This window comes from Talpa europaea, assembly GCF_964194135.1.
Source record: "Talpa europaea genome assembly, chromosome: 9".
In the NCBI taxonomy this organism is placed as follows: Eukaryota; Metazoa; Chordata; class Mammalia; order Eulipotyphla; family Talpidae; genus Talpa; species Talpa europaea.
Genome location: NC_140076.1, coordinates 18,796,862 through 18,821,192, shown reverse-complemented (window position 1 = coordinate 18,821,192; position 24,331 = coordinate 18,796,862). Strand labels below are relative to the sequence as shown.

The following is a 24,331-nucleotide window of genomic DNA, read 5'->3' as shown; positions in this document are numbered from 1 at the left end:
TGGCAGCTACTGCAGCACAAGTTGGATCCCAGGCCAAGGAGCTACCCACATGGCGCAGACCTCTCCTGTCTCACCCGCTGTTCCCCTCAGCAGTGTATTTCAGTCGATCTGCCTGTTCTGCTCCCCACTCTGTCTCTGCTGAATCCTCTCACCCCTCTCCCCCCACACCTCTGGCTTAGACCCCACTTGATCTATACAAAAATAAATAAAAATCTTTAAAAATAAATAAATACTGGGCCTCCCCGGTGGCATAGAGGGTTGAGCGCAGTGCTGTGGAGCTGTCCGCAGCCTCTGTCGTGCGGGTTCAATTCCCGGCTGGCCAGGGAGATTTCCACATGGCTCAGTGGACCTCTCCTGTCTCGCCCGCTGCTCCCCTCAGCAGTGCTTTTGGTCTGTCTGCCTGTTCTGTTCCCCGCTCTATCTCTGGTGAATCCTCTCACCCTCCTATGCCTCTGGCCTGTACCCCAGCAATTGTATAAATATAAATAAACAAATAAATAAATGAACCTTTAAAAAAATATAAATACATAAATAAAATCTTTTTTTTTTTTTTTTAAAAAGTGATTCTAAACTTTTTTTTTTTTTTTTAAGATATCTTCTTTTTTTTTTTTTAAGATTTATTTATTTTTATACAAGAACCCGGGTACAGGCCAGATGTGCAGGAGGGTGAGGGGATTCACCAGAGACAGAGTGGGGAACAGAACTGGAAGACTGACGAAATACACCGCTGAGGGGAGCAGCGGGCACAACAGGAGAGGTCTGCTTCGCAATGTGGGATTCTCGCTGGCCGACTGGGATCGAACCCGCACTGCATAGGCTATGAACAGCTTCACAGTCCGGCGCTCAACCGCCTGCGCCACAGGGAGGCCCCATAAATAAAATCTTAAAAAGAAAAAGTTTAGAGTAATCCTAGAAGTAATCCAGAAATTACTAATGAAAGTGGGAAATATGTGCAGTATTTCTAACCTTTAAAGGCAATTAGCATGCTCTTTTTATAAGACATAGGTGATGACACCTCCCATTTTTATAGCACTCTACAGTTCACAAATTGCTTTTATGTACAGCATCTCAACAAGCCCATGAGGTCTGCAGGGAATTCCTATATATAAGATCTCTTTGTAGGAGAGGACAGTCAAGGACACCTGTCAGTAGCATGCCCGAGATTAAACCTGGGCTAAGACTGAACCAAAAGGACATTTTAAAACATCCAGTCACAGAACTGTTTTACTTGGTCACAGGTCAGGAGCTAGGTGGAATAGCAACCTAAAAAGCAGACCTCACCAGCATAGCCCACACAACCCTTGAGGAGGGGAAGTATATTCCTTACCCACAGAGCCACCAGTAGATAACTGACAGAACTCAAACAGGCCATCAAATACTGGACAGTCCTCACCAACGTTGACTTGAAAGACATAAGCAAAAGATTAATTTTCACAATTTCCTTTAATTTTTGCTCACATATTTATGAACTGATGGAAAAAGCACAGAATTTGGATTCAGAAGGCTTGGTTCTAGTCCAGGGTCTACTACTTACTTGCTGTGTGATTGGGTCAAGTCATTTAACTTCTCTGAGCTTTGGCTCAAGATCTATAATAAGTGATAATGTTATCTACCTCACTAGACTGTTAAGATTAATAGAGGGGCTTCCCCGGTGGCGCAGCGGTTGAGCGCTGGGTTGCGAAGCTGCCCGCGGCCTCTGCGGCGCCGGTTCGATCCCCAGCTGCTCCCCGGCCACCGGAGGAAGGTCCCACATGGCGCGCAGACCTCTCCTGCCGCCTGCTGCTCCCCTCAGCAGTGTACTTCGGTCCTTCTGCCTGCTCTGCTCCCCGCTCTGGCTCTGGTGAATTCTCTCACCCTCCCGCGCTTCTGACTGTACCCAGTGCATGTATAAACAAAACGAACGAACAAACAAAAATAAAATAAAAACATGCCTCTATTAAAAAAAAAAATATTAAAAAAAAAAGATTCATAGAAATTTTATATGGAGAAAGAATTATTAATAAACAAGTACTTGGAAAATGCTGCTTTGTTCCTTATGGACAGAAAATTTTACTTAGCCTTTTATTCTAGCTAAATTTTGTAAGGTTTGTTGCTGGACCTCTCACTTCAGCTGACCAACAAGAAAGTGAAGATCAGAGACCTATGTCATTCACTGAATGCTTAACAATGCACCAGATACTGTGCTAAATGCTTTAAACACCTAATGTTATTTTTTCTTCACACATCTTCTGAGGTAGAATTTGATCTGATTCTCAGAAAGGTAAACTGCTAGTAAACAGCAGAGGCAGTCATCAAGTACTGGTCTGACTGTCCTATAAGGCCGTGAAAATATATACACACGGTCTTGTTTGATCCTTGTGACAACTCCATGAGCAGGACAAAACAGTTATCAACACCACTGTGCAGAGCAAGAGATACAAAGAAGCTAAGTGAATTGCCCAGGATGGTGTAACCAGGTGGTGGCAGAACCAGAACCAGAGTTCAGGTGTCTTGATTCCCACAATCTAGTGCTCCTTCTACTACACCCACAAGTAACAACTGGAGTAAAGTTACTTCAGGTCTAAAGGGGTAAAAGTACATACTAACACGTAATAAGGAAACACATGCAAATAATAATGCCAACGAAACAAAAAAGACAGGAAGGGAAGCACACCTGAAGTTGTAGACTCACAGAGTGAGAGAGGAACCTGATGGCCAAGTCTCCTCTCACAGAAAGGACACTGCTGAGACATCAATGATACACAGGAAGTTAGAGGCAGGGGCAGGGAGGGCCAGATCCTTATTCTCTTGCCCCAGCCATCCCGCTACACCTACTATTATCAACAGGAGTTCCCAACATAGAGCCAGGAAGAGAAGCCTGAGGATGGGAAGCCAGAGAGTCCAGTTTGCATTATGGTAACCTCGGCGACAGAGCTGAAGCTCAAGGTTTGCCATAACCACGGGAGTACTAGCTCTGGAACTGCCCACATTTAAAGGAGGGTGCCCTGACCTGGTGCTCCACCAAGATAAGTGCCCAAGGACATGGGGCCTGCATAAGGGGGTGAGCAACGAGGGACTCTCTTCCCCCTTCCACGTAATGTCAGTATGAACGTTGGTCACTGGGGCCAGGCTATTTATCCACTGACATTGACTTCCCCCTCTTGCTGTTTCCTTCTTCAGTGGCTTTGGTTTGCCCGGATTTCCAGTTTTGCTTATATTCCCATGTGGACTGTGGAACCTCCCTGGGAGGAAAAGCGTATTTTAGACAAAAGAAAAAAAATATTTTCCTTCAAGGCCCTGAACAACATGTGGTTCAAATGGTCAGCACATTGATTCCCAGCTCAACAAGCTGTGTGCCTAGAGATAGAGGGACATGGGAGAGCAGAGCCTTGCTTGGTTTATCTGTGAGATCAGGGAGGACGCTTCTATGGGTTTGCCTTCTTTCCACAATAAGCATTTCTCATTCTTCAGCCAGCTTTAGACGAAGGGGGACAACACTGAGTGAGAGATGGGGGAAGAGAGGAAGATGGGGAAGGCAGTAAAAAGCACATTGCAGGAAGAGATGTATGGGACTGAACACTTATACCTTGGCAGTGGCGGTAACTGGGAGAACTAGGAGAGGGCATGAGATCAAGCAAAGAGGTGTTCAGGAGGCTTCATTTATACTGGTAATGTTTTCTTTCTTAGGCTTGATAATGGGTACATGGATGTTCATTATATTATCTTCATACTGTTTTTGTGTCTCTGAAATATTTTATATGCAACATCTTTATTTATTTGTTTATTTATTTATAAACATTTTTTTTAAAGATTTATTTATTTATTTATACAAGCATTGGGTATAGTCAGAAGCGCTGGAGGGTGAGAGAATTCACCAGAGCCAGAGTGGGGAGCAGAGCAGGCAGAAGGACCGAAGTACACTGCTAAGGGGAGCAGCGGGAGGCAGGAGAGGTCTGCGCGCCATGTGGGACCCTCCTCCGGTGGCTGGGGAGCAGCCGGGGATTGAACCAGTGCCGCAGAGGCTGCGGGCAGCTTCGCAACCCAGCGCTCAACCGCTGCTCCACCGGGGAGGCCCGTTTTTTTTAAAGATTTATTTATTTTTATACAAAAGCTGGGGTACAGGCCAGAGGCACGGGAAGGTGAAAGGATTCACCAGAGGCAGAGCAGGGAGCAGAACAGGCAGACGACAGAAATACACTGCTGAAGGGAGCAGCAGGAGAGGCAGGAGAGGTCTGCCACACCATGTGGGATACTTGCCGGCAGGCCGGGATCAAACCCTCATTGCAGAGGCTGCGGACAGCTTTACAGCGTGGCGCTCAACGCGCTGCCACTGGGGAGGCCCATGCAACATATTTAAAAAAGTACTTCAAAATCAGGAGACTGGAATTCTAGTCTCCATTCTACCACTATCTTGCTGTGTGACCTGAAAAGTCATTTCATATCCTCAGGCCTCAGTTTATACACCTGTAAAATGGATGAGAAAATCTCTATATTTTGCCACCACAGATCCCTTCTATCATGTTTTCACCACGATGGATTATCTTGCCAAAAAAAACAGCACATATGGGGCCTCCCCTGGTGGCGCAGGCGGTTGAGCGCCGCACTATGAGGCTGTCCACGGCCTCTGCAGCACTGGTTTGGTCCCGGCCGGCTGGCGAGGGTCCCACATGGTGCGGCAGACCTCTCCTGTCTCGCCTGCTGCTCCCCTCAGCAGTGTGTTTTGTCGGTCTGCCTGTTCTGTTCCCGGCTCTGTGTATCCTCTCACCCTCCCACGCATCTGGCCTGTAACCCGGTTCTTGTATAAATAAATGAATCTTAAAAAAAAAAAAAAAAAAAAAACCCAGCATATATGCATATTCTCATTTTCATTAAACATTAGTTCAGAGCTTCTGATCAAAAGTCTCAAAATCTCGGGTCTCCTTGGTGGCGCAGAGGTTAAAGTCTCAGCATTATCAAGCTGCTGCCACTGCAGCATGAGTTCGATCCCCTGGCCAGGGAGCTAACCCACACTGCGCAGCAGACCTCTCCTGTCTCGCCTGTTGGTCCCTTCAGCAGTATATTTCAGTCAATCGGCCTGTTCTGCTCTCCACTCTGTCTCTGGTGAATCTTCTCACCCCCTGCACCTCTGGCCTACCCCCCAGTTTTTATATGCATAAATAAATTAAAAATCTTTAAAAAAAATTCTCAAGGGCCTCCCCGGTGGCGCAGCGGTTGAGCGCTGGGTTGCAAAGCTGCCCGCAGCCTCTGCAGCGCCGGTTCGATCCCCGGCTGCTCCCCGGCCACTGGAGGAGGGTCCCACATGGCGTGCAGACCTCTCTTGCGGCCCGCTGCTCCCCTCAGCAGTGTACTTAGGTCCTTCTGCCTGCTCTGCTCCCTGCTCTGGCTCTGGTGAATTCTCTCACCCTCCTGTGCTTCTGACTCTACCCAGTGCTTGTATAAATAAATAAATAAATCTTTAAAAAAAAAAAATTCTCAAAATCTCAAATTGACCATAGCAATAATTTATTTATTTCTAGCCAACAGCAAGGAAATCTGATTTACTTGGTCTTATTATAGGTATTACTTCCTAAGTGTTGGTAAATTTTTAAAAAGAGCTCAGTTCTTATATTCACACTAGACCATGAATCAAGTCATAAATTGCCTGGAAGTCCTTGGACAGCCTCATCCTTCCTACCCCATCTCCAATGAGAGAAAAACCCAGACCTCATAAATGCACAACTTTAGAATGCTTGCTTCAGGAAAACTGAGCAAACTGAGAGCCAACGCCAAACCCGTGTACCACAAGGGCCTAATATTTTGTCTGCCTTGACAGATTTGAAAATAATAGAAATGATAAGTTATAACAGAAAAGCTACTATTCACTGACAGTTTGTGCTTTGAATACATTATCTCACTATGCCTCCAATCTCCACCATGAAATAGACACTATTACCTTCCTTTTACAGAAGGAAAAAGCAAAACTCAGAGAGGCTAAGAGAATTATTCAAGAACACATAGCTAAGTGGCAGAGCTAAAGGATTCAAAACAAGACATCAAAGTCCATTTTCTTGCTTCTTGCTTCAATACCAAGCTGTTCCTCTGAGAGTCCCCTCTGCTGAAAGAAGAACTTGATCATTGAGCTAGAAAGGTTATGGAAACCCCTAAAGTCATCTAGAGCAAAGAAGTGAATTTGTCTCACCTCAGAAGGGACTAAGACCCTGCCAATTCAGAGAGCAAATATCTCACTTAGTGGGCCAGCAGCTCCTAGAGTTGAGGGTGGCAACTAAGTTTAATGTTTCAAAGAAGATCTCTGTGGTTCTACAATTTTTACTACTACACAATTATAATGAATAAATAACTCTCTGCCTTTAGAATCAGACTAATTTGTGGCCAGTTGTAATAACAAGGGTTTCAGCTGTCCTGATTTTTTCAAAGTAAGCCAATCATCAGGTAGTCAAAATTTCTTCTGGACAATCCTGTTACATTGTTTTATTATATGAGATCTTAGTTGCTTAGAGATAGTTTCTAAAATCAGGGAGAAGTCAGGTATGATGGCTTCTTCCCAAATTTGAAACATACCACTCCTGCATAGCTAAAATACCCTCCAAAATTCTTACAAACTGAGCATGGCTTCTGATTTGGGACCCTCTCTGATTTTCATGTCCCAGGTCACAGGGGTCCTATCACCTCAATTCAAAGATTACATCACCTAGAATCTTGCCTAAGAAGTTAGGTGTTCAGTCAAGAGTCAGAACCAGAACCTGTATCTTTTTCCCCTTCCCAAGTCAGTGCTTTTTCCATTACAATATTTATAGTCTTCTTGGCACAGTGTTATGAACCTAACTGGACAAAGCTCAATGTCTATTCTGTATTACCATGTGAAATACCAGACTTAAGATAAAAGAAGTACTTTGGCACCCTGGGGAAGCAAAAGAAATCAGATGTCAGCTGAATGAGAGGTACAAGGGAAGGCAGGGTGGTCTCTCTGACTGAAAGGGAACTCCAACTGGGGGCTGAGAGCAGCGAGGCAACAGAAAGGACTTACATCTTTGCATCTGCTTGCTGTACTCAGACATGTTATCTGGGCGGATGGAACGCAAGAATTTAATGTAGTCATCACTGTGGTACTTTGTCATCTCCTCAGCGTTGGCTTTGTGAGGGCGCTGGAGGACAGAGGGGAGAATGGGCATGTTATTCTTGATTTAATGCCAATCTTCACTCAGTCTAGTTTGAACATTCATTTTCTGCCCAACATCAAGCTAGGTGTTGTAAAGGATAAAAATAAATCACTGCTTAGGTTCAGGCCTCAAGAAACTTATAACCTAATTTATCTAATCTAAACTTACAATCTAATAAATTATCAAAGGAGATTTGGCATCAGAAGACCTAGATTATACAACTCAAACTTTGCTTCCTAGTCAAGTCTACCTTTTGAGCTTCAATTTCTTCCTCATTTATTGAATAAGGATAACAGCATCTACCTCAGATAAGTTGTGAAAACTGGGCGGGATTGTTTAACCTCTATGTAAACTGTGAAGTGCTTCACAATTTATTACCCATTTTTAATTTTACAACAATTTTGTAATAACATGTAACTATGGGCGAAATGGTTTCAAGAGTTCAAGAAAAAGGGGTGACTAATGATAACTGAAATAGATGGAAAATCCTCTATAAATCATTATATTGATCACATCCTCCCCACTAATTATCCTTGATAATTTCCTGGTTAGCCTTTCATTCAGATTCCTTCTTCCCTTTTTAAAAAAATCTCTTCCTTTCATCCTTCAAAGGTAGATCTTCTTCAGAGATGACCATCTTCATTTCTAATCACCAACACTTTTATAGTTTATAAAAGACTTTCAATACATATCTAACACTGAATGCTTACACTGCCAATTACTATTACAAGATTTTGTATCAGATCTCATGATCCTTACAACAGCTTTTTAAAGTTCTATTATTTTTTTTAAAGATTTATTTATGCATACAAGATCTGGGGTACAGGCCAGAGATGCAAGGGGGTGAGAGGATTCACCAGAGAAACAGAGTAGGGAACAGAACAGGCAGATGGACTGAAATACACCGCTGAGGGGAGCAGCGGGAGAGTCAAGAGAGGTCTCCTGCACCATGTAGGTTGCTCCCGGGCCAGCTGGGGATCGAACTCATGCTTCAGAGGCTGTGGATTGCTTTATAGTGCGGTGCTTAACCCTTTGCGCCACCAGAGATGCCCTAAAGTTCTATTATTATTCTCATTTTGCAGTAAGGAAGCTATTGCCAAGAGAGGTTAAATAATTTTCACAAGGTTACAGAGCCAGTAAGACAGAATAAGAACTGAAGTCTGGTTCCAGGTTTTATCTGACCCACATTCAATACAATGAGGAATATAAGAAGACAGATACCATTTTATCAAACAAAACAAAACACAACACAAAACAGGGCCTCCTTGGTGGCACAAGGGGTTAAGTCATAGCACTATCCGACCCACATGGCACAGCAGACCTCCCCTGTCTCACCTGCTGCTCCTCTCAGCATTGTATTTCAGTCTATCCGCCTGTTCTGCTCCCCACTCTGTCTCTTGTGAATCCTCTCACATCCCTGCACCACTGGCCTACACCCCAGTTCTTATATGTACAAAAAAAAAAAAAAAAAAAAAAACTCATAGAGTAGGGGAAAAAAAGACTTGGCTCCAAATACTATGTTTTTATTATCCCAATTCCTTTACCTTCTTGGCAGTGAGGCCAACGCTGCACTTTCACTATCTTTTCTAGACAGATGACTACCCAAACTCTCACTCCATCTTGATCACTGCTCTGTGCTCCAGATTCATAATTCCAAAGTTTCCCAGCCAGCCCCATCCACAGGTCCTAGCGACATTTCAAACTGGACCTAACGACTTGTTGAGAGGCTAGAGGTATTAAAACTCTGTTATTATTTGTTTTTTTTTTTAATTTTTTTTTAATTTTTTTTTTATAGAGGCATGCTTATTTATTTATTTGTTTGTTTTGTTTATACAAGCACTGGGTACAGTCAGAAGCGCGGGAGGGTGAGAGAATTCACCAGAGCCAGAGTGGGGAGCAGAACAGGCAGAAGGACTGAAGTATACTGCTGAGGGGAGCAGCGGGCGGTAGGAGAGGTCTGCGCACCATGTGGGACCCTCCTGCAGTGGCCGGGAAGCAGCCGGGGATCGAACCGGCGCCACAAAGGCCGCGGGCAGCTTAGCAACCCAGCGCTCAACCGCTGCGCCACTGGAGAGGCCCACTGTTATTATTTGTTAATGATACAAACCCACACAGTTGAAAACCTAAGCTCTGTCTTGCCTTCCATTCTAATATACTGCCAGTCCCTTTCATTATACCTCCATAATCTTGACTGCATTCACCACTTTATTTTTCTTATGTCCTCTTTCCCAAGTTTACTATTCTTATCACCTTCAACCCTTTGCGCAAGAGAGAAATCAAGTATCACCCTTGATTTCTCTCTTTCCTCAGCTTCTACATTCAATTTCTATTGAAAATACAATACTAATGTATCTGTCAAATCTTTTCCACTTCTCATCCCCAGGCCACCACATATTTTTAAATTGTGGCAATAATCTCCTAACAGTACTCAGTTACTCAACATGGGCTCAACAGCAACCGTTGTGAATTCTCAATCCTACAGGCAGAACAATCTGTCTAAAATTCAAACCAAAACATGCCATCCTCTCTAAAAACCCTTCAGAGAATTTATTACTCAAACTCAATTACCCAATCTTGAACTCTTTAACCTGGTTTGAAAAACCAGAATAATCTGGTTCCTGCTCAGCTTTCTAGCATCCCTCTAAATATTTTATCTGGTAGCCCAGGGAATGCCAAATACAAAGCACTTACAACGGCCAGGCATTAGCTAATTTAGTGCTTAAACAAAACAAAACTAGTTAACAGAGGGCCAGCATTTACACTGCTCTAGCTGATTACTACCATGCATTTGAGCCCAAGCACCAGCCTTTGGGTTAACTTTTATTTTTCAAAAAAAAATGGCCACTCATAAATATAAAGTTCTTAAAAATACTTTGTGGGCTAAACAAATTGTTTGAGGGGTTGTTTTGTACCAATCTGCGAAACACAATTTTACTTACAATTCTCTAAGGGAATTCTCTTTAGACCTTTGCAGATGCTATGGCCTAGAACACTAGGCCATCCTCTACACAACCTTTAGGTTACAAGTGAAAAGTGAATTCCCCCAAAAGTTGTCCTTAACTCCCAGATCTCAGTTATGTAAGTCTCTGAAGTACTCCCTTGAGAACCTGTACTTGCCTTATCATCATATTCAAACTGTTTAAAAACTGCATGATTGCTTGGGAGGCCAGGAGTAGGTCTATATTCTAAGAATTAGCATGATGTCTGGCCCTACCCTATTGAGCAAGAGTTGAATAAACATTTATTGCCCTAAAAAAACTGATTCTCTGGGGCCTCCCTGGTGGCACAAGGGGTTAAGTCTCAGCACTATGAAGCTAGGGAGCTGGCCCATATGGCTCTGCAGACCTCTCCTGTCCTGCCCACTGCTCCCCTCTGCAGTATATTTCAGTCAATCCATCTGTTCTGCTCCCCACTCTGTCTCTGGTAAATCTTTTCAACATCCCCCACCCTCCGTCCCCAAGCCCCGGCACCTTTGGCCTGTACCCCAGCCCTTGTATGTATAAATAAATGAAATAAATCTTTAAAAAAAACCCGACACCCATTTGGATTATTTTTGGCCTCCTAATTGGTTCCATTTTTATACAGCCTTATCCTCATCCATATTGGTATCACAAAAATCTTGAAGTCAATGCCCTGCTCTAAAACATTTAATGACTTCCTAATTAAAAAAGAAAAGATTCTAAATTCTAACAGGGCAATCAAGGAAATTTGCAAGGTTCCTTTTCCAATCTAATTCCCCCCTGCCCTCTCTCATAAATATTATATTCCAGACAAACATGTCTTCTTCAACAAAAGTTGTAGAGCTTCCCTACCACAGTTTCTGTGATGATGTTCTTTCCACTATTTGAAATTCATTTCTATCTAAATCTCTGAAGGACAAAGTATGGATCAGTGACACTTCAGAATCAAAGATAATTAACCCTATTCTGTGTATCTGGGTCTAATTAAAAGTACAACAAAAAAACAAGGCAACCAAATAGAAAAACGGGTACAGGGCTTACCTAAGAACTTTAATAGGGAAATCTCAACGGCCAATAAACATACAAAAAGATATTAAACCTCACTAAGAACCAGGGAAATACAAACTAAAACAATAGGGGTCTTCCTGGTGGCGCAAGAGGTTAAGACGCAACCTATGAAGCTATCTGCAGCCACTGCAGCACAAGTTTGATCCCTGGCCGGGGAGATAACCCACATGGCGCAGCAGACCTCTCCTGTCTCACCCGCTGCTCCCTTCAGCAGTGTATTTCAGTCAATCCACCAATTCTGTTCCCCACTCTGCCTCTGGTGAATCCTCTCACCCCCCACCCCACCTCTGGCCTATATCCCAGTTCTTGTATGCATAAATAAACAAATCTTTAAAAAAAAAATAACAAAATATCATTTCATCCCTACCTAAATTAGCAAAAAAATTTTAAATATGACAAAAGTAAGTGTTGACAAGGACTTGGAACACTGATTCTTCTACGTTGCTGGCAAATCATTTTGGCATTCTCTAATAAGGGTCAATGTGAATATATCCTGATCCAGCAATTCAACTCTAGTATATGCCCTAGTGAAATCAGCATTTGCGTACCAAGAACACGTTCAAGTATGTTCACAGCAGCAGTGTTTGTAATAACCAAAAACTAGATACAAATTGTAGCCTATTCTTTCCATGAAATACAATGAAAATAAATACAGCCAGTGCATCAACATGTATGATGCTCAGGAACATGCTGAGCAAAAAGGCAAGTTATATAATAAATATTGTAAGGCTCTGTACTCAAACATGCAAAACTAAAACATGTATTACTTAATACATAAACATATACTGGTAAAATTATAAAGAAAATTGCGTACAAGGCTCCTTTCAAGTCAGACAATAGCAGGTCACTAGTTCTCCCTGGGGCAATAGGCATACATCCCAAGGTATGACCGGGAATGGGAGTGGGGGGGAGGGTGTTGACTGAAGTGCTTTGCGCCCCAGGGACGGATCAGTGGAACAACTTGTTAATAACACTGGAGCCATGGGTGGGAGGAGGGTGTATATCATTGGACCCACCCTCCTTAAAGCCCCAAATCCAGTGTTCAATTCGATACATCCTTCTCTGTCAATAAAAAGGCCAGGATCTTGCTGAGTGGCATCCTGCATCCTACAGCTTGCTCCACGACTCCTGCTTCTTTTTTTATCACTGTGGTGTTGCTGATGCAACAATGACATAAAATTATAAAAGAAATAATAAACCCCAAATTCAAGACAGAGGTTAACTCTAGGGAAAAAAGAATATCAGGGAGGGCCTCCCCTGTGGCGCAGTGGTTGAGAGCTGGGTTGCGAAGCTGCCCGCGGCGCCGGTTCGATCCCTGGCTGCTCCCCAGCCACCAGAGGAGGGTCCCGCATGGCGCGCAGACCTCTCCTGCCGCCCGATGCTCCCCTCAGCAGTGTACTTCGGTCCTTCTGCCTGCTCTGCTCCCCGCTCTGGCTCTGGTGAATTCTCTCACCCTCTCGCGCTTCTGACTGTACCCAGTGCATGTATAAACAAAACAAACAAACAAACAAACAAATAAATAAAACATGCCTCTATAGAAAAAAAAAAAAAAAAAGAATATCGGGGAAAAGATGCAGGGCCTTCAGCATTCATAGCAGTGCTCGTTTACTTAAAGTAGTGGTAATAACTGAAAAGAGATTCTTTATACCTTACATATACTTTATAAAAATTCTTTCAGATATACTCAATATTTTATAGAAGTATTTAAAGAACAAAAGAACAGAAGGCAATGAATAAGAAGTCTGGAAATATACAAAATTAGCAACCAAAGCAAGAAGGAGAGCATGTTTCTTGATGATGTATATAGAAAGGTGCCTGAATGAAGAGTGAGGATGTAGATTCCGAGAGATACTAATTAGAAGTGTGGAGAGAGAATTGGGGGAGGAACCAAAGAGGGTGAAATTGTGTGAAAAAGACTTCAATGTGTCTCCTTTAGTTATTGAAAAAGCAGTAATACAGCTATTTCTGTAAGAAGTCTAAGTGGCTTTTTTTCAGAACTGTCAGCAACCATCAATTTCAGGATAGATAGTAAATGGCTATCTGAGCTTTGGAAAGGGGTTGTTGGAATCATACCCCAGAGAAAGGAGAAGATAGAAGGGAAGAATGCAGAGAAACACTGTTGGGGCAACAACGTCAAAGATTTACACTCAGTGTAGAGGTAGAGAGAGAGAAGGAAAAAGGTCATATTAAAGAAAACAGTCTAGAGTTTTCAAAAGGAGGTTATACATTTGTCACCCCTTATCTGTGGAGGATACGTTCCAAGACCCCCAGAGGATGCCCAAGAATACCAAACCATATATATGAATTCATCCTGATCCCGCAATTCTACTCTAGTATATAACCTAGTAAAACTAACATTTGTCTAGAGATACTGAGATAAATGTTTAATGTTTTTCCTATATGTACATACCTATGATAAAGTCTTTTTTTTTTATTATTATTTTTATTTTTTATTTGTTTGTTCTGTTCATACATACACTGGGTACAGTCAGAAGCGCGGAAGGGTGAGAGAACTCACCAGAGCCAGAGCGGGGAGCAGAGCAGGCAGAAGGACCGAAGTACACTGCTGAGGGGAGCAGCGGGTGGCAGGAGAGGTCTGCGCACCATGTGGGACCCTCCTCCGGTGGCTGGGGAGCAGCCGGGGATCGAACCGGTGCCGCAGAGGTCGCGGGCAGCTTCGCAACCCAGCGCTCAACCGCTGCGCCACCGGGGAGGCCCTCCTATGATAAAGTCTTATCTATAAATTAGGCACAGTAAGAGATAAACTAACTAATCATAGAATAATTGTAACAGTATACTGTAATTAAAATTACGTGAATGTGGGCTCTCTCTCCCTCAAAATATCTTATCACAGATGATATTTTTGGACTTAGGTTGACCACTGGTAACTGAATCAAAGACAAGTGGAGGCGAGTGTACTGAGGTTTTGCTTCAGAAGTTTACAGTAAGATTATCACATAGATACAGTCATTTCCAGTAAGGTATTATTATCACCTATGACAGCCACTGTTGGTTGCTTCCCAAACAGTCACTCTCTCCCTTCTTTCTTGGTAAAAGATCATGATTTGGTTGGGTATTAATGTACCCAGTCCCAGGGATCAAACGTGATTAGTCTAAGCCAACTACTGGGGAATGGCCTGAGAGGAAGGCAAATGGTCTAATAGGTAGAAAGAGAAATTTGTTGGGAAGCTTCTGGAAAGGGTTTTCCTCTTTAATAAAAAGGGGAGTGTGGGATAGAGACAGTAAAGAGTGATCATTTTGTCCTTGTTCCCCTCCTCTTTGGGTTCTGTTGTACGAAGGCAAAAAAACATGAAGACGAAATCACATAAGCTAAGATGGCTAAGCAAAATAAACCTGGGTCCCTGATGTTACAAGCAAGAAATCCTGAGACTCTTAACCTCTAGACTTCTTGTTAAAATGTTTACAAAGGAAAAAGAAGACAAATGAACAGATACAGATCCTGGAACTAGAGATCTAGTCTTAACCATCTATTAATAGCTATGTGACTTTGGGCATGTTAGCTATCCTCTGAACTTGTTTTCTCATCTATAAATTAGGGTTGTTATAAAGCTTACATGAAATAACAGATAGCCCTGGCCTGGCACCTAGCACTCTTCAAAAAATATTAATTTATTTTTCCTCTCATTTGAAGATTTAGGATTCATTTATCTCAGTATCTCAGGGAAGTTAATATAGCCAGTCTCTGGAGTCTAACAAGTATTCAACCAATATCTACTGAATGAAAGAAAGAAGACTTGAGGTGATTCTTGAAGATCAGTGGTTTAAGACTGGGTAGGATAAATAATATTCCCAGTCAAGATGGAGTAGAAAGAGGTAGAACCTCATCTGGCTGACGTGGAGGATGCTAAGGGGGAAGTGGCAGGAAAGGAAGCAAGCTGCAGCCAGATCAGCATGGTGTACAGGTGCAAAAGGCAGTTCCTGGAGGTCTTGGTGCTTACTACTCCACATTCAAGTATCATCTCTTTATCTAAATGCTCCTTAGAAGCCCTGGACACCTCTGCTATCTATTTTTCCATTGCTGGGCATCCTTTACATCTGAACAAGCTCTCTGGTCCCAAGGTCCATCTGCTCCTCTGTCTACCTTCCTGCCTTCCTTCCCTAGCTGCCTCTTTTGCCTCTAGAGGCATGACATGGCCATCTGGGACAGGAGACTCATCTACTTACAGTCTCTGGAATAGTAAGGAAGGATACTGCTGTTGCTAGGTTACTTAAGCTGTGGGCAAGACTTTAACAATAGACTCTTATGCTGTAACCATAAGAAAACATGGCTCTCCAATCCTGTATTTTCTAACTTAAACCCTTACCACAGTCTCTTAATTATCGATCCTGCTTCTAAAATGCACACCTGTTCCTATCTCTCTTTCGCTTAAAACACGTCACTTGTTCCTCACAGCTTACACAAGAGTTTCAAACTGAGAACCTAGACCAAATCCGGCCTACAAATGTACTGATGTGTTTTGTTTGTATGTACACTTAAAAAAAAAAAAAAAAAAAAAAAAAAGAAGAACCATAAATTGAGTCAACAAAATCTGGGAGATTTTACATAATAATTTGAACATCTAGTTTCTCTATGAAAACTGGTAGGTGGGGCAAAAATCAAGAGCAGTTGAATCAAGAGGTAATAGATACTTGGCATGTACTTAAACACAATCCTGATCATCCTTTTTTAGGCACTGGATATTTTGAGCCTGGCCCCTCAGTGTTGCCTGGTATAGCACATCAATCTGTGCTGACGTCACAGTTCTACCCTCCTCAGTCACACATGTGTACTTACGCTACAGCAATAACTGCACAAAGAGCTACTTATATTTTCCCCAAGCATACCCCATTGTTTTTACCTCCTTGTGTTTTATATATGGTCCTCCTAGAATGTCAGTCCCTCCTGAAATCCAGGCTAAATTCTATTCAATCTTTTAAACCCTCCTCAGATATCATCTCTAGGAAACATTCCAAATCTCCCTTCCTCTTTCACTCCTCATTACTTCTGCATCTTGTTCAGTTTAAACTGCCGTACAAACACACTGTATTACAATTTATCTGTTTACCTATCAGTCCCCAGCACTAAACTGGACTTAAAGAATATCATTTATAGTGCTTGCTACACAACAGTCACTCAACACATGTTTGATGAATGAATAGCTGAAAAAGAAAAAAGAGATGATGGATGACATATGAGGAACCAGAGATGATGAGGTTAGGGAGGGGTAGTGTTCCCAGTAACTCACATAGATTTCCATTTTTCTGTAGAGACCATAGTTAAGTAGCAAATTGTGAGTCATACGGATTCGGTGAGGTTTCATTGGGTGGCCTTGTCCATAATAGTAATTTCCAACATCACCTGAAGAAGAAAGAATGATAGTTTCAGTGACACAGACACTCCCAGGAGATCCCTGGAACTTTTACAACAAACTCCTAAGCAAACTCTCTTTCCAGTTCAGTCTAGTCTGTGAGTTTTTTTTTTTTTTTAATGCTTGTTTTATTTATTTATATATGCATATAAGAGTTGGGGTGTAGGCCAGAGATGTGGGGGTGAGAGGGAGCAGTGGACAAAACAGGAGAGGTCTGCTGTGCCATCTGGGTCAGTATCCTCGCCAGGGATCAAACTTGTGCTGCAGTGGCTGTGGATAGCTTCATAGCGCTGAGATTTAACCCCTTGTGCCACCAGGGAGGACTTAGTCTATGGGATTCTTACCCTCCTTGAAAAAGGGCAATTCTAAAAGAAAAGACAGGGCCTCCCTGGTGGCGCAAGGGGCTAAGCACTTCACTATGAAGCAATCCACAGCCTCTGCAGCTCGAGTTCAATACCTGGCCGGCCAGGAAGCAATCCACATGGTGCAGCAGACCTCTCCTGACTCGCCCGCCACTCCCCTCAGCAGTGTATTTCACTCAATCTGCCTGTTCTGCTCCCCGCTCTGTCTCTGATGAATCCTCTCACCCCCCGCATCTCTGGCCTGTACCCCAGCTCTTGTATGCATAAATAAATCAATCTTAAAAAAAAAAAAAAGAAAAGGCAAGACAAAAGTAGGGCATCCTTGTGAGGTCAGCACTTAGGGATCGTTTAGCCCAGTTTCTAACCTGGAATCCACAAGCATTATATAGTGAGAGCTTCATTTCAACGCTACTGGGAAACACCTCACTGTATCTCCAAAGAATTCATCCCACAACAGAAAAATAGCCACCAATTAGTCAGAATTATTATAAGCCACATTTCACCTTTTACACATTATGACACTCTATGGTATCAAAGCATATTTGCATTCATTTTCTTACTGGATTCTCACAATAACCCTGTAAAATAGTGAGCACAGGGATCATTATTACCATTTTATAGATAAGGAAACTAAATTCATTATCTCTTGCTTCATCTACAGCAACAGTCTTCCAATTGGTCCCTCTTCCTTCACAAATTATTTGCCAAACACACACACACACTCTCTCTCTCTCTCTCTCTCTCTCTCTGCTCTAGGCTCCAAAGAGCAAGCCGTGGTGCTTGGGTCAAATACAACTGCTCGCCTTTTTACACAGTGATGCTTATATGTTGTCCATGGCTGCTTTCACAATTATAATGGCCTGAGCAACTAAACAGTTGCCACAGAGACTCACCTATAGGGAGCAAAGAGTTTAAAATATTACTATCTGACCCATTACAGAAAGTTTACCAGCTCCTTGAACATGGCATTCACCTTCATCCCAAAGTATCCTTTATTCAGACTGCTCCTTTGACTTGGAATGTCCTTCCTTCTCTGATAATCCTCCAACTACAAAGGCAGCTCAAGCCTCATACATGCTGCTCATCAAAACGGTCTTTTCCTCTGCATGCAATTTAATTTTTAATAGAGGCATGTTTTTACTTATTTGTTTGTTTGTTTGTTTGTTTTGTTTATACATGCACTGGGTACAGTCAGAAGCGCAGGAGGTTGAGAGAATTCACCAGAGCTGGGAGCAGAGCAGGCAGAAGGACCGAAGTACACTGCTGAGGGGAGCAGCGGGTGGCAGGAGAGGTCTGCGCGCCATGTGGGACCCTTCTCCAGGGAGGGTGGCCGGGGAGCAGCTGGGGAACGAACCAGCGCCGCAGAGGCTGCGGGCAGCTTCGCAACCCAGCGCTCAACCGCTGCGCCACTGGGGAGGCCCTCTGCATGCAATTTATATGCAACACTTATTTTGTTTGTATCTAAATTATTTACAATTTATTTATATTCACAAAAACTGGGTGCTCTTTGAAGACAAGGATGAATATGGCCTATACATCACAGAGGCTCAATAAAGACTCAAGGAAATGAACTGAGACTGTTCAAGATCATGCAACTTTTAGCAATAAACTTAATGTAGTATATACACAGATGTTGATTTTTAATGATGCAGACCTGCAATTTATATAGTGTTATACAGCAATGCTACTTCAAAAAAATTAATTTTAAAAAAATCACTTAACTAATGAGTGATCCAGGAGTCAACTCTCCTGACTCCGAATCCAATATGCTAAAAGTTACAATGGGTTTACAGGGACCTACTTTAGCTGCACCTAATCTAAAGGGCTCTGTGAGTCTAATTGGTAAAAAGTTCCTTCAGTAGTATTCTAAAATCAAGTAAACTGCATATCCAAAGATCTCTCTTTAGAAATCCTTCAGGATTAGACAGATCTTTCAGTACCAGTGAAAAAAAGGTGCTCTTATACTTTGGGGTTTGGTGGCCCAGAAACAGGCTTCATTCCAGGGAACAATGCACTGTAGGGAACTCTACCAACAGTATCCAAGTCACACTCCAATTCTCTCTGTCATAGACACAGACATGGCCTGGGATAACGGGAAACTTCTAAATAGTAGAATGTTTACACTTTCATTCTCTTCTCTCTCGTGACTTCATTCTTTAGAATGATTTTTTAGATTTACAGAAAAATTATAAAGATAGTACAGAGAATTCTCAGATACCCCATACCCAGACCCCCCTTTTATTTTACACTAGTAAAATATTTGTTACAATTTGGCCCTCCCTGGTGGCCTAGGGGTTAAGTCTCATAGCTATCACTGCTATGGCCTGAGTACCTGAGTTTGATCCCAGGCCAGGGAACTGACCCACATGGCACAGCAGACCTCTCCTGCCTCACCCACTGCTCCCCTCAGCAATGTGTTTCAGTAGATCTGCCTGTTCTGCTTACCACTCTGCCTCTGGTGAATCCTCTCACCCCACCCCCGCACCTCTGGCCTATGCCCCAGTTCTTATATGCATAAACAAAAATAAATCTTAAAAAATATATATTTGTGGGGCCTCCCTGGTGGCGCAAGGGGTTAAGACACAGCACTATGAAGCAATCTGCACCCAATGCAGCATGAGTTCTATCCCCAGCCAGGGAGGTGACCCACATGGCACAGCAGACCTCTCCTGTCTCGCCCGCTACTCCCCTCAGCAGTGTATTTCACTCAATCTGCCTGTTCTGCTCCCCACTCTGTCTCTGGTGAATCCTCTCACCCCCCACACCTCTGGCCTGTACCTCAGTTCTTGTATGCATAAATAAATCTTTTATATATATTATATATATATATGTATTTGTTACAATTTGATCACTCTATAGCACACATTAGCATTAACTGAAAGTCCATACTTCATTCACATTGTCTTAGTTTTTACCTTATGTCTTTCATCCTCTTCCCTTAATCTTAGTGAGGCCTTAGTAAGAACAGGGACTGTGCTTTCCAAGTCAACATGTAGTGACATTCAATATGGATCCTTGTTCCATACAAACACAAACTTTGAGATGCAGCAGTATGGAAGGCAGGTAGAAAGTTTATTTCCAGGGAATCCTCAACTTATCAGTCATGGGGATGGGTAGAATATGTTCTTAAGGCAGTGGCTGAGACATCCCTATGCATATCCAACTTGTGGGCAGTAGTAACATGTTACTACTATATTATACAATAGGATTCCTGCTTACCCCTGTCTCTGGCATGGGCACTGCTGCCAAGCAAGACTATCAAGCCAGGGCCTCTCCAGTGGCGCAGTGGGTTGAGCGCAGGGCTGTGAAGCTGTCCACAGCCTCTGCAGCGCTGGTTCCATTCCCGGTCGGCCACGGAGATTCCCACATGGCAAAGCAGACCTCTCCTGTCTTGCCCGCTGCTCCTCTCAGAGTGTATTTCGGTCCTTCTGCCTGTTCTGTTCCCTGCTCTGTCTCTGGTGAATTCTCTCACCCTCCCGCGCGCCTCTGGCCTGTACCCCAGTGCTTGTATAAATAAATAAATCTTAAAAAAAAAAAAAAAGGACTATCAAGCCAGAGTCAGCCAAGGCTTAGACTTGGGGAACTAAGATACCTTATCTAGAAGGCTAAGGGAGTACCTGAGGGTGGGACGCATCTTAACAGTTTTTAATCAGGTTGCTGAGAGACTTTAAAAGAAATTATCCTTTTTATTTAGATACTAATTTTAAATTTTTAAAGAGCTTTCCCAGCACTGTTCTCATAGTGGTAACTGCTATTATTTGTTTTATGAGAGTCTCCTGAGGCTTGGAAAGGTAAAGTAACTTGCCCAATACTGCAAAGCTTCTGAGTAGTAGAGCCAAATCTGAGTCTCAAACTAGTGACCTCACCGCAAAACTCACAAGCAATGTGTTCCCTTCTCCAAGACTGAGGTCTTTTCACAGCTCCCTCTTTCACAACAGCACCTTAAATACCTTCTCCAAGATTCCTATACTACTTAACCACATTTGAACGTTTCCTTGACACTCACCCTCTCCTCACAGAGGAGCTTCCTCTAGAAGGCTGGTATCCCAAGCTATGCTTAGCTTTCCATTTCACCAGGTCTATTTTCCTTATTACTAGCCCTTCTCTCCTGCTTCAACCTCCCCCTTCTCTATTTTTGTAGCTATTTAAATATTCTCATTTCTCAGCATTTTGCAGTAATTCTCTCTCTCTGCCCCAACAATCTTATTTTTAAAGGGTTTCAGGGCCTCCCTGGTGGCGCAAGGGGTTAAGGACAGCACTGTGAAGTATCCGCAGCCTCTGCAGCAAGAGTTCGATCCTGGGCCTGGTCAGGGTGCAACATGGAGCAGCAGACCTTTCCTGTCTCACACGCTGCTCCCCACAGCAGTGTATTTCAGTCTGCCTGATCTGCACCCCACTCTGTCTCTGGTTAATCCTCTCACCCCCTGTACCTCTGGCTTGTACTCGAGTTCTTGTATGCACAAATAAATTAATCTTTTTAAAACATAAAATAAAGGGGCTCCTGGTGGTGTAGCGGGTTGAACGCTGCGCTGTGAAGCTGTCCACAGCGTCTGCAGCATGGGTTCAATTCCCAGCTGGCCAGGGAGCCTCGCCAGCTGCTTCCCTCAGCAGCGTCTTTGGTCCATCTGCCTGTTCTGGTCCCTGCTCTCTCTGGTGAATGCTCTCACCCTCCCACGCCTCTGACCTATACCCCAGTTCTTGTATAAATAAATCAATCTTTAAAAAAATAAAATAAAATAAAGGGTTTCAATCTACACCTAGAACATACACAGTGTGGTAAATCAATGTTATCTCAATAGATAACTTTAGGGCCTCCCTGGTGGCACAGGTGGTTGAGCGCCTGCCTCATTGTGAAGCTGTCCACGGCCTCTGCAGCTCTGGTGCGATCCCAGCTGACCAGGGAGAAACCCACATGGCGCAGCAGACCTCTCCTGTCTCACCCGCTGCTCCCCTCAGCAGTGTACTTCAGTTAGTCTGCCTGTTCTGTTCCCCACTCTGTCTCTGGTGAATCCTCTCACCCTCCTACACATCTGGCCTGTACCCGGGGGTTCTTGTGTAAATAAATAAATCTTCTAGAAAACTTAAATAAGGGACCAGGAAAATGAATAACTGTAAGAAAGTGAAAATCAAAATCAACAAAAAACTATGAACCAGAGACACTTTTTGGGGGGTGGGGGGCAGGAGGGGAGGGACTGGGGTCAGAATGGGGGGGTTGAAATTGTATGGGGAATATAACAATAAAATTTATTATTAATTAAAAAAATAAATAAATCTTTATTTTTAAAAAGATAACTTTAAAAAAATAATAAAAAGGATTCAACTTGATGTCTTTTCTTCACCCTCACCCATCCATTCATTCTCATTTTGCTGCAATCCACCTTCCAACCCCTAAACAGGAAACAGTTCTTGCCAGCAATTGGCCACTCCCTCCCTCTTTTGGCTACTGTAACCCAATATTTTTTGGTTCACCTCTGGCCATTCCCTTTTTATCTTCATTCATTTAACCAACCAACATTTACTGCCATCCTACAATGAGTTAGGCAGTGTTTGGGGGACTGAGCATATGCAGGTAGGCGCACTCACTGTCTGTAAGCAGTATCAACAAGTAAGTGGCAATTCTCATACACAGTTACAAATGCTGTGACAAAGGAGATTAGCACATAATGGGCACTATACTTTTTCCTCAGTTGCCCTTTTCTTGTAATTCCAACCTGGATCCTTTTCTCTCTTCACTCTGTAACAACTTCTTGGATGAGTACAACCTCTTCTCTTGCTAAAATTATCATCTGTACGCTAATAACTATTAAAAATCTCTCTTCTCACTTGCATCTTCTCAACTGCAGACCTGACTGGTCAACTGCTCACTGGACACCTCTACTTGGCTATCCTCCAGACAGCTCCACAAATATTTCTTTTTTTTTTTTGGTTCCCTTTTTTTCAAACAAGTATTTCTTTAAAAACAAAACCAAAAACCAACCAAAGTTACCAACTGACATGGCCTCCTCCAAACACTCAACATCAACCTGCCCAAACCAGAAACTTGGGGTTCTTGCCCTCTTTCTACACCTAAATTCATGAATTTCATTCCTGCCCCAGAGAGATAATTTTAAGGTATCATCAGGTGCTGTCACTAGCCTGCATAAGATGTCAATGATTCCCAAAAGCTCTCGGAATAAGTCCACTTTCCTGCAGATGGGATGCCCAGCCCTTCATGCTCTTCCTCATCCTCACTTCTCTAGCCTCATTTGCAACTTTCCCCTCATCCCTGATCCTTACTTTCCACACCCTGTCTTCAAATCCATGCCTCACCCACGCTGTACACAAACCTGTTGTTTTCCCAAGGTGCTTTCCTGTCCTGCCTCTGAACTTCTGGAAGCTCTGCACTCCCCGTGCCCGCCTTCCTAACTCCTGTTCTTCAGGTCCTAACCGAAATGGCACCTCTCTCCCCGACTCCTCGCGCAGGGCTGGGTACCTCTTCCCTGTGCACCCACAGCACTCCGGGCATTTCCTTATCCCGGCCCTGCGGAGAGCAAGTCTTCATCACTGTCCATCTCCCCTCCAGACTGGCTGGAGGCAGAGAGGGACCTGATGACCCCCATGGCCCCAGCACCTAAGCAGACCCAGTGCAGAGTCAGCTGAGCTCAACGGATTTTTAAAAAATAAAAGTCTGTTTTAACAGGTCGCAGCCTTCTCCTTCCGACCCCAGGGCTCTCGTTTCCCAGCAGCTACTGCAGGTCCCGCTCGGACGCCGGCGAGGGAAGCTGGTGACCGCTCGCTGGGCGCGCCCGCCGACTGCTCACCAAAAGGGGCGAGGAAGGACGGGACCGAGAAACACTTCGGTGTTCTCCGCGGGAAGCTGCATCCCTGAAACCTGCCCCATCAGATTCCGCCCCTCCTCTGGGTGCCCCAAACTCTCCTCAGACTTCCTCAGAATTCCCCCGCGAAGATCACCTCAGCCTGCCCCAGGCGACCCCGGCGCGGCCTCAGCCTCCTCTCGCAGCCTCGACCTCTTCCTCCCAGCCTCCTCCCTCAGGCGCGACCTCCCTTCCCCTCAGCCTCCCCCCAGCCTCCCCCCAACGCTCAGCCCCCCCCAGCCTCCGGCTCCCGGATCGGCCCGGCCGGCCCCGGCCCCGCCCCCGCCGCCGCCGCGAGGACGGGGCTCACCGTCGTAGTAGTAACAGACTTTCCTCTTGGTGCCCTGAGTCTGCGCCATCTTGCTCGCCCGCCGCCCGTCCCGTCAGTCCGTCCGTCGGTCCTCCCGCCCGCGGTTCAGCTCAGCGTCCGACCCAGGGGGGAGGGGCGGGCCTCCTGCCCGCCCCGCCCATTCCCTCCCCGGCTCACCTATAGCCGCGCAGCCCGGGCAACGCTCCAGCCAATCAGCGTGCGCAGGGACGGCCCGGAACTCGGCAGGGGGCAAGGGCTGCCCTGAGAGGCGG

General features: G+C 44.1%; 1 protein-coding gene across 1 annotated transcript in view; it reads right to left on the bottom strand.

Moving 5' to 3' along the window:
- The window catches only part of HDAC1 (histone deacetylase 1), a gene marked incomplete at its 5' end in the record, with an annotated part of 30,949 nt that extends 6,841 nt beyond the window's left edge, over nucleotides 1–24,108 (bottom strand). The window contains 4 exons of the mRNA XM_084243571.1: nucleotides 1,328–1,402; nucleotides 7,004–7,121; nucleotides 16,411–16,523; nucleotides 24,060–24,108. Coding sequence (XP_084099697.1) covers nucleotides 1,328–1,402; nucleotides 7,004–7,121; nucleotides 16,411–16,523; nucleotides 24,060–24,108 — 355 coding nt within the window. The remainder of the gene's footprint in view (nucleotides 1–1,327; nucleotides 1,403–7,003; nucleotides 7,122–16,410; nucleotides 16,524–24,059) is intronic.
- Nucleotides 24,109–24,331: the final 223 nt, after the last annotated feature.